We start from the raw sequence: 11,100 nt of genomic DNA on the forward strand, positions 1-11,100 counted from the left end.
GAGAGAGAGAGAGAGAGAGAGAGAGAGAGAGAGAGAGAGAGAGAGAGCGAGAGAGAGAGAGAGAGAGAGAGAGAGACACAGACAGACAGACAGACAGACAGACAGACAGACAGACAGACAGAGACAGCTTTGCACAAAATCTGAATTTTGTTGTTTATAGTTTAAAAACTAAAGACGCTCCAAAATACAGATATCTGATGATAAACTTTTAGGAGCCATAATATTTTCACATTAATGCTGAAATAATATTCTCCTTTAAAGCACCTTTCACATTCATTTTCATCACAACTATAGACTGACATCTCCCTCCTCTCATCCCTAACTCCTCCCTCCCTTCACCACCATCCATCCCTAATTTGTTTGCTCTATTCTTTCCTTCTCCCTGAGTCTCCCTCTCAGCTTCTCTCTCCCTCCCCATCTCTCTTCCTCTCTCTCCCAGTAGCGGCATACAGCTTTATTTTCCAGGGAATGGTAACCACAGCTCCCCTGCCAGGCCAGACCACTGCACTAAAGAAGATGAAAGAACAGGAGGGCAACCGTTTCATGTGTCACCTCCCTCCGTGTCACACACACACACACACACACACACACACACACACACACACACACACACACGAGGATTTACAGGAGGAGGCGGGTGAAAACAAACCGAGCATTTGCAGGATGAAGCTCCTTTAGTGTTATAATCACCACCATCCATTTATTTCAAGACTACATAAAAAATTACCACCAACAAAGAAGAAAAAAGAGAAACGCACAAACGATGCCAACCCCCCCCCTCAAACCAATAGTGCACTACAAAGCTGGAGGAAGCATGTGTCTGTTTTCATGTTTGTTTCTTCTCGTCCTTCACTTTCCTCTCACCTATCTCACATCGGCAGTAACACTGAGGAAAGCTAAGAAACACAAAACTAAGTAATTAGTTTACCTCAGAAGATTGGAGCTAATGCTTTCCTGAAGATATCATTTCTATTTTTTGTTTATTAATTACTACTTAAAAAAAGTTTCCAATAAAACGAAAAAGGGAATAAAACACAGACGACGACGACGACAACATGGCAGCACTGTTACTGCAAGTTATTCCTCCTGCGTGAGTACGGAGCACACAGGCTGCAAATAGAGGATCAGTCAGAAGATGCACTGAAAGAGAGACGGCATGTACTTAAGTGACGAAAGTGAGTGAGTGAGTGAGTGAACCTGTTTACCTTACACGAGTAGAGCTCAGTTTATAGTCGGTGTAAAGAAGCCGGCGCGACAGAAAATGAGGTAATTGCAGCCGGCGTGTGAGGAGCGAGGCTCGGTCGTGCATCTCCAAATGTTTCTAACTTGTGATCAGAGAGAAAAGTTCACTGATAAGAACACTATTCTAACACTATTCTTGTATAGTATTCACTATACAAGTCTGAGGGATTATACAAAGAAGGTCAATTCCCTTTTAAATGCCTTAGAGGTCTTACAAATCTTCATTTGAGTATTTTGCAGCTAAATCAAATAGTTTACAGGATAGTAAACCTTTGTTTCTTTATAATACCTTAAATACTTGACTTGTTTCTTTACAGGGTTTGTAGAAAGGCAGTAAAGTATAACATGAATATGAGTTTACAGGTAATTACAATCCCTGCTCGGCATAGTGGAGGTTAGTTTATGGCGTTTTACCGCTTACACTCTTCCAGCTTCGTCACACTTTTTGTTTGTACACCCTCTGGCGTTTCGGAGAATAATGCAACGACCAGCGCGTTGAGCACAAACAGCTTTGTGAATGTTCGGAGCTTGAACGCTTGCATTGCATTGAGGAAGTGTGCTCTCTGGATAAGGTGGAGGTGTATGAGAGAACCGACCTCTGGATACGTAGGAAACACACGAAGGAAAGGAAGGTAGATGAGTTAGTTAGAGAGCCATGACAGTGAACCATGCAGCACCACACAGCCAGTGATTTTACCCAGAGAAGTTAGCTCAGAGGTGGGGTTAGTAAGCTCCAGGGGTAGGTGGTAGCTGGAGGTGGCTGGAAGAGAGGCCTCCACCGGCGGTGGGTTAGTAACCAGCGCAGAAGCAGATGTGGCAGCAACAGTATCATCATCATCATCATCACCACCATGGAGCTGTTCATCCTCAGACCTCCCCTCTTCCTCATCCTCACCCCTTTCACCATCATCCTCATGATGAGCAGTCGAAACATCTGCGGTTGAGGAGGGGAGGAAATATGAAAAAAAAAAAGGAAGTGAGTCAAGCAGACAAGGAAGGAAAGAGTAGAAGTAAAAGAACGGGTGTTAAATGAGAGCAGAAAGAAAATCTGGGTTAGTTTGTGTTAACGGTAATCTGTGAGAGGAAGTGACCCGTAATCCTTAGAATAATAAGGACATATATATATATATATACACACACACACATATATAATATAATAATCCTTGTATGACACATATAATCCACCACAACATGTCCAGTTCACATCGCCCTAATATTTAGTGAGCTAATTAGAACTATGGTACTGAAGTGTGTCTGTGCAGGAGTGTCTACGTCTAACTAATACATCTAATATATAATCAAACTCATGGTATAAAAAAGGCAGCAGACTAAACTCGAGAAACAAGCAAATATCTGACACACAAAGTGAAAGCGAGACCCTCTGTTTAATTCCCCTCATTCAGAGATCTGTTGCTTTTTCTTGTTTCGGGATAAAAGAGGCCGAACAAAAAACAAACCAAAACACCACAAAAAACATGAAAGCACATATTCCATTAAGTCTCCTGAGGGGCTCGGTAGAAACAACAGCGTCTCCACATTAGGAACAAAACAAAACCCATGCTAGAAGAAACTCAAATGGAGACCTGAGCAGCTCTAGCTGCATGGATAACCCACCATGGATTAAAACAAAACAATCAGCAAACAGCGTCCGACATTGGGAGCTCCCTCCTCTGCTATTTACTACTTGGTGGGTAGAGAGGCCGAGAACAAAGAGAGAAAGCGATAGAGAGAGAGAGAGAGAAGGAGAGACAGAGAATCAAAATAACAGCATTTCCTGTTTTTTTTTCTAATTTGCTTGCTGCGATGCGAAGCGTGCTCGCAAGCGCCGTTCCTCCTGCGTGGCTGGTTGGGGCCTAATTAATGGGGAGGCCATGGTGATGGAGTTTGGAAAGTTTCACTTGGAGGGGGCAGCCCGAGCTGCATTAAAGGGCCGTGAATGGTGTTGAGGGGAGAGATGGAGGGAGAGAGAGAGAGAGAGAGTGTGGGGGCTAGGATTAGCCGTTCTGCTCGGCAGGCCTTGTGTATCACAGCCAACAGCTTTTCTCTCTCCTCCTCGTCTCTTGTTCCGTTCTTTTCCTCCAACTCCATTTTTAATGAGATCAACAATTAGTCCAATTCAGAAAAGCTGAAGGAGCAAATAAATCAAGTGCAGCCCTCCGTTCTGTCCCCGCTGCCGTTGGTTCTGTCGCTGATCTCACTCTTCTGGTTGTGTTGAAAAGTTTTAGATTTGTTCGCTCGTCTCAGGAACCCGCCGCGCTCCAACCCTGTCACCTGAGATTTATCAATTAGTTGATCGACAGAGGAATTATTTTGATGATCGATGAATCCTTTGAGTAACTTTTGAGCAAACATCCTCTGGTTCCAGTCTCTAAATCGTGAAGATTTTCTGCTTTTCTCTGTTTTTGTGTAAAGTGAGAAATTCAGGATTTTGGACTCTAACATCAGTCGTGTTTCTATTCAATTTGAAACTTTGGAAAAGTGACAAAAAAATAAGTGTGAATCAGCCGCGATTTCATCAACTTGTTAGGAGCAAATAGACTTTTGTCAGAAGTTGTTGCTGTAGGCTTCACATGTATGTAACCAGCCAGTAAACACAGCAGAAGAAGAAACAAAACAAGCGTCCTTTGTCTGCCTATTTAGGACGTAATATTTAGCTTTTCACATTTCCAGACCAAACCATTGATTGACAAAATCAGATTAATGGATGACAAAAACTATTGTTATGAGGTCGTTCATATCAAGAGCACTCTTCACTCCTCGATCACAGTTGCACTGCTCACACCCTTCATCACCTTCTACACTCATTTGCATGCAGCGCGGCCGATCTACCTGAGCTGAACAACCTTAAGACGGGTGTAATGTGGAGAAATCTGAAACAAATGAGAGTCCTAATAACGGTTATTATCATAATATCCCCAATTCCAAGGAAATGGAAAGCAGTGGGAAGCGCACGCGGCGGCCATCCCTGCAAGCCATTATTAGAAGTGTTTGGTATTTGGAGCATAATTTGGCCGCACAATGTGTTGTGTTGATTAACAATTACCGGGCGAACGAGAGGAGGGAGGAGTCGCCGGGTAAATTGCCGCTCTGAATACGAGGGTGCTGCATTTTTTAGACCCGCGGCCGTCGTCAAAATGGCCTTTTTTGTTTTTCTCTCAGAGGATTAGGCAGAACCCCTTTAGAGAGCATAATGGAAATGTGGGAGTCGTGTAGCATGCGTGGATGGAAAGGAGTGTGTGTGTGTGTGTCGACAGCATGCTGGTGTGACTTTTTCTTTTGTCCTTAATGAGTGTTCGTGAGATTTATGATTGTTAGCAAGTGTTTGTGTTAATATGAGGCCTCAAACTCAGGAAGTATATTCATGAGGATAAATAAAGTGTAAGAGTGTGTGTGTGTGTGTGTGTGTGTGCACTGACCTCCAGCAGGACTAGCTTTGCTGCCCTTGCCTCTCTCGGTGCTGCACGCGTCCAGGCTCATGTCTGACATCTTGACTCCGGATCGAGCCTCAGCGATCAGCTGCCTGGCTCTTTCTCTCAGCTGTCGTCGCCGCTCTGCGTCACGCTCCTACAGACACACACACAGACATAAAAAAAGAGAGTTACAGTTACTCTTGTTCAGGTACAGGTGAACGGCATCCAGAGAAGAAATCATGATGAAATAAATCCATATTCTGAGATGAAGTGTGAGATAAACCTCACAGTGGCTACTTGTCCATGCGAGCCTGAAGTGTTTTAAATAGTAAGATTTCAGCAAAGATGCACGTGTCTGTGTCGTGAGGATAAATGAGAGTTGGAGAATTCTGCACGAGTTGTTTGTAAGATTATGTTTTGATATACAAATCATTTTATTGGATTAAGTAATATCGTGCATCTGTCAATACAGAGTCTGATCTGATACTTACATTTACCTAAATATTTATCTGACACACTGAAATAACAGCTGTAGCCTCCTAAAGCCGGCCGACTTTATATTTCTAAACATATTTCATACAAATACTGATGGTCCTGATTCAAAGCTGTACATTTGATGAGCTTAAATTAATGATATCTTATATCTTAAGATATAGCTTTATATCATTCTATCAATGATAATACAGTTTCAATGTGATTATTCCATTATGACTACTTTATGAATGAACACTGTCGGTAGATAAGACACTTTACTTCATTTACACACATAATAAAATGTTCAACCACCACAACATACATAATAAGATGCTTTGCTATCAACATGGTTGAACACATCTTAGTGCATTATGTTGTTAGGAGTGTATAGACACACACACACACACACACACACACACACACACACACACACTAACATCATCTTGGCAGTAGACATACAGTATTGAGCCGTCACCATCACAGTAATGGCAGAAATGCCATTCCGATCCAATCTGATCCTACTGATAACACACACACACACACGCACACACGCACACACGCACACACGCACACACGCACACACGCACACACGCACACACACACACACACACACACACCTTGATGATGTCAACTGACAAACACTTAACTGGGAGCAAACCAAGCACTCACTCACATGCACAGGCCGCAAGAACAAACGGTAACCAGGTTGAAATTCACACATGTCCAAGGAAATTTTGATTATTTGATTTACAGCCAAATAAGGGACACAAAAAAGAGGTATGCTATGAGTGAGATTTAAGGCTTTGTGACGAAAACAACAGAAGTTAAGAGGCACACAAACTCCACCTTGCACTCGTAAACCTAAACACACACACACACACACACACACACACACACACACACACACACTCTAAAAACTCACCCCCCACCCTCCCTCCTCCCAAACATACACAACCACATATGACCCAGGGGAGAATGGAAGCTGCATTTCTCTGTCGCTGCTCTCCCTCCCTGTGGTTTCCTGTTAATCAGGCTTCTCCATATTGAGGCAGGTTTTAGGGCTGGCCCATTGAAGCCGCCCATTTATCCATTAACAAAACAAGCAGCGCCCGCTAATGAGCTACATCTCTCCATTTCCATGTCAATTGTTTGTTTGTAGCCATTGTTAGGCCGGGACAATGGGGCTGTATTGTAAATGACAGCAACCCTAATGCACTCTGTGTTTGTGTGTGTGTGTGTGTGTGAGAGCCCAAGGGGATGCCCACAGGGAGAAGGGAACACACCTTAGAGAGAGACTGATAAAGAGAGAGAGGGAGACAGAAAGAGAGATAAAGAGAGAGGAGAGGATCGAGTTGATACTGATTGTAGAAAAGTATTGAGTGTCAAAGCACAACAAAACTTCTTCCCCTGCAGTCACTCAGCACAAATCCAGGTAACAAAAAGGAGGGAATTATTATGTGAAAGTAAAATGTGAGTTGTTCTTTTCCTTAAACTTTCTTTGTTGGTTTAAGCATCACAACTAGATTACCTGCAGCATGCTTTATATCCACAAAGAGAGCTCCATGGCTCATTATTAGGTTTAGGGGACTGACAGATCAAATAAAACAATTACAGCCTGTTCACATTAACGATAACATCCAATAAAAAGGCCAGAATACAGGACCAGGTTTTATAATACTAGTACTACTAGAGCCGCCGTCTGCCTTCCAAACAACAACATGCTCGACTCTGCAGAGCCCTGAAGTCCTGGTGCTGAACAGTTTATTCAACATTCAACATGTTAATACTGAACAACAGACAGAGATTCCTCACTTTATAGTTCAATATCTTTGGTTTTAGCCAATAATAAAGTAAATTATCATCAGTGGAGCGGTTGGAATTAAGTATGTGTTGAAACAATAGAGGACCTAAGATTGACCCCTGTGGAACACCATAGGACAGGCACTCCTTGTTTTACTGTTTCTATGAACTACTTTCTATCAAATTGGTAGAGATTGGTAGAAACAAGCGGCTCAGAATGGTTTTCTTTAGCAGGATCTCAACTATCACATGTTTTAAAATTGAGAGGAAAGAGCCAGAGGACAGGAAGCAGTTCACGACAAGAAACATGCTACAAAGAACTCACTAAATACATCTTTGAAGAAAGTTGCATTTGTAGGTTCATGTTTCTAATGGCTGACCAGGGTGGGGTACTAATCACTGAGTCAGATGCCTCCAATAATACAGCTGGATTGTGGCAATTTGTCATGACATTACAAAATGAATTCAGTCTTTCCTTCTTCTTTATACTGCCTGTGTCGTTTTCTTCCATTATGTCTTTCCATCCTCACTTCCTTCTGTCTTACTGTGTTGTCTATGCAGGTGCCTCCCTGCTGTTATAAATGTAATATGATAACCAGTAATGTCACTGATTGCCTCCTGGCTATGGACTAGTTCCGATTTCCAATCTGGCCTTTACAGATATGGATACAACTACCAATTTAAGTGTGCCTGTGTGTGTATGCATGTTTATATAAACACACACACACACACACACACACACACACACACACACACACACGGCTCAGGCCCCAACATACTCCAAAAATATCCAACTGCATTATTGTTGTCGGCCATTTTGGGGACAGGAAATGGGAAATTGACTTTGCCTATCCAGAGGCTAGGATTAGCGCTGTATAGAAAAAATGCATGTGACTAGCGCCTAGCTCGGTCAGCTACAGAGCCGCTGATGAGAAAACATGAGAATGTGTTTGGAGGGAGAGACGGGGAGAGGAGACGAGAGGCCTTTGTTGTTGTGTAAAGAACAATGTTTGACATGATCTGGGATCAAATCTTCCCGTGGTTAATTATACTCGTGTGCTTTAAAACTGGAATATGTGTCCTTTGTAGATGTATCACAAAAGGCACAACAGATTCATCTGTAGGAACTGAAAAGGACAACTTGAGATGGAACAAATGTTTTGGTTTTCACCAAACAAAAGACAGCTAGCTGGACACAATGCAGAGTCAGCATCCCCAGGAGCTTTACTTCCATACATCAGTTCAGGGAGTTTAAAATTCCACCTCTTTGTCAAACCAACTGTTACCAACACTGACATCCCAACTACATCTCTTTGTTCTGCAGGAACACGATAGCTCAGAACTTTGTAGGTCCACCGGAGAGACTTGCTGACCAAGCGGTGATGAAATGCCATCTAGTGGGCGTCACACTAAAACATACGTGATAACCACGCTCACTATTTCCATTCTGGAAGGTGGCGTCGGATATTCTATGCAACAGGAATAATAAACACACAGCCCTTTTTATTTGGCAGCACAGGACGCTAACAACACAGTGGATGTAAAAGCCACAAACCCAGCCAGCCGCATCACTGCATGATCAAAGCCAGCAGCAGAGAAAGCGTGTCAGCTGGTGGTCAGTGGGCAGCGCTGCTTCAAGAATGGAGACTCAAGAGAGGGAAGAGACGTTCCCTTTTTAAATGGACACAGCGAGAACAATTGTGTTCTGTGTCTTCCATCGACTGCTGGGAACCTCCAGGGGGAAGAGAGGCTAAACGGTTGAGTGCGAATCTGAGACAGAGGGCTCCTCTGTGGGCACTGGCGTCGGGGTGAGGACCCCTTCTCCGCTCTGGAAGCTCTCTTTTCTGAGCAGGTTGTCGCCTTGGTTGCTCTTTTCTGGGCGAGGAGAGAAAAAAAATAAATAAAAAAAAAAAAGAGGGGAGGGAGGGCACGCACCACTGGTCATGTACAGAGACCTGGCGTGGGCAAAGCGTGATGCCACACACACACACACACACACACACACACACACTATCTAAAAGGGTTTGCCAACCTCCCAGATAGCCAGCCAGTCTGGCAGCCAGTCATGCAGTTCCAGACATTTGTCATGACAGGCTAATTCACAGTCAAGAGGTGCTTTAGGTCTCTATCTTGTCCAGGCACACACACACACACACACACACGCAACCAATCACATAGCTGTGTAATCACACACTCAAAAACATTGTTTCAAATGCCAGAATGATGATCCGGACACGCTGCAGGTAAAACTTCATTGAAAGCCGTCCATCCACAACAACAACAAACACACAGCAAACAGCTACACAACGTGCTTGATGTGTATTTGTGCATGAAGTAATAAATAATTATCTTCTTAACGTTCCCAACTAATCTAAAACACGAACACATGTAAACATATATTGGCTTTTCCTAAAACCATACCAACATATGTCTACCTTCTGACAATCGATACGAGAGAGAACTGAGCTAAAGATCCCAAACTAGCTTCCTGGTTAGCGTAGCCGTTAGCACAGAGACTTATCAATATATTTAGACATTCTTGACTAATTAAAGGTCTCTGTTGCTACAGTTGAGGGCTTCATATGGCTGGTTTTCATCACACTGCACTGATTATCAATTATTCAGGTGTTGAGGCCTCATAATTAATATTTATATCTTAAACAAGCCAACAGTTGAGTTGAACATTGTTTATGAAACATTATCCTTGTTGATGTAGTAATTATTGTAAAAAGGTCAAGAAAGATGATTGACGGTGGAAGAGATTAACAAACAGCAACATAATATTTGTGTCAGGAAGCAACGGGGCTTATGGGAAATGTGGTCTTCTGTTTGAAAAAAAAAACAAAACACTACAGAAGCTTCCTATTGGCTCAAATATTTGTGTATTGTAATTATACCACAAGGTGGTACATTTTAGAAACAGAGCGAGAGAGACAGAGGCCATGTCCACACTAGTCCGTTTTCATTTGGAAACGCATATGTTTTGCTACGTTTACACTGAGCGTCCACACTATGCCGGTGTTTTCGAGCACTGTAAACGGAGGAGTTTGAAAACGCTCCCGAGGATGGATAACTTTGAAAACTCCGGGGTTGCGTATTCGTGTGGACGGGCGAAAACGGATAAGTTTAGAAACGATGACGCCCACACCCGCGTTCACTACTTGATTGGTTCTCAGCAGTCATGACGTCTCCTTCCCTGAGTCTATCACGTGACCCTTACCCGGAAGCTCACAAACAACAACATTGATTACCAGGTTAATTTAACATGGACAACTGATTACAGGTGTTACTGACCTTGTTGTCTTTACTAGCAGCTGTTGTCCAGTGAAAGTCTGCATTATTACGGAGGAAGCAGCTGTTATTTGAGCGATTAGTGAGCGCCGTGACCAGCGGCGTTATCAGCCCTACGGAGCGGACGTCTGAAGTCACGGTTAGCGGCTTTGAGGAGGGTGATGGACACAAAGCGGAGGACTTTCCTGTCCTTATTAATGCTTATTTTGTTCTGCACATCTATTGTGAAGTCCGCAGAGAAAATGTAAAGGAACAAAAGCAGTAATTGCTCTCCAGTAGGACAGATAGTTAAGCCACTAGCAGAGCTACGAGTGAGAACAGACAACAACAAAACCGAGGGAACGAGTGAGCGACGTGTGTTAACCACATTTATGGACCCATAACCTAGTAAACCTTTATGTGTAAGTGTTGATTTTAAAGTGAATTTGATGTGTGTGAGAGAGAGATAGAACAGACCTGCAGCGCTGTAACTAAGTCTGAAAAATAAAACTTCTAAAACTTTCCACGAACTGCGTGTTTGAGTTCATAGAGGAAGATTTTAGAGAAGATCTTAAGTATCAAACACAACCTTTCATTATTAAAGACTACTTTATTACTCTGTCGTATTTTTTTTTAACTAAGCAACCAATCTACTTCCTATTGACATCGACACCCGCATGCCCAGTGTACGTGAAGAGTCACGTGATATTCGTTTTCAGGCGTGTTAGTCTGGAGATAAATTTGAAAACGGTGCCGAAACGCTGGAACGGAGATCGTTTTAGTTTTAAAACGGAGTAGTATGATGTAGCAACGGAGGGGGAGAGTGAGGGAGGGAGAGACAGAGAGAGAGACAGAAAGGGGTGAGAGAGACGGGGAGAGAGAGAGAGGGGGAGAGAGAGAGGGG

At 43.1% G+C, this 11,100-nt stretch overlaps 1 protein-coding gene across 1 annotated transcript in view; it reads right to left on the reverse strand.

Moving 5' to 3' along the window:
* The window catches only part of ehbp1 (EH domain binding protein 1), a 132,778-nt gene that overhangs the window by 43,422 nt on the left and 78,256 nt on the right, over positions 1–11,100 (reverse strand). Inside the window, exons 17-18 of the mRNA XM_031840771.1 lie at positions 4,659–4,806; positions 1,940–2,176 (exon numbers count right to left, since the gene is read on the reverse strand). Coding sequence (XP_031696631.1) covers positions 1,940–2,176; positions 4,659–4,806 — 385 coding nt within the window. The remainder of the gene's footprint in view (positions 1–1,939; positions 2,177–4,658; positions 4,807–11,100) is intronic.

Source organism: Anarrhichthys ocellatus, unplaced genomic scaffold, assembly GCF_004355925.1.
Source record: "Anarrhichthys ocellatus isolate YVR2014 unplaced genomic scaffold, GSC_Weel_1.0 scaffold3, whole genome shotgun sequence".
Lineage (NCBI taxonomy): Eukaryota > Metazoa > Chordata > Actinopteri > Perciformes > Anarhichadidae > Anarrhichthys > Anarrhichthys ocellatus.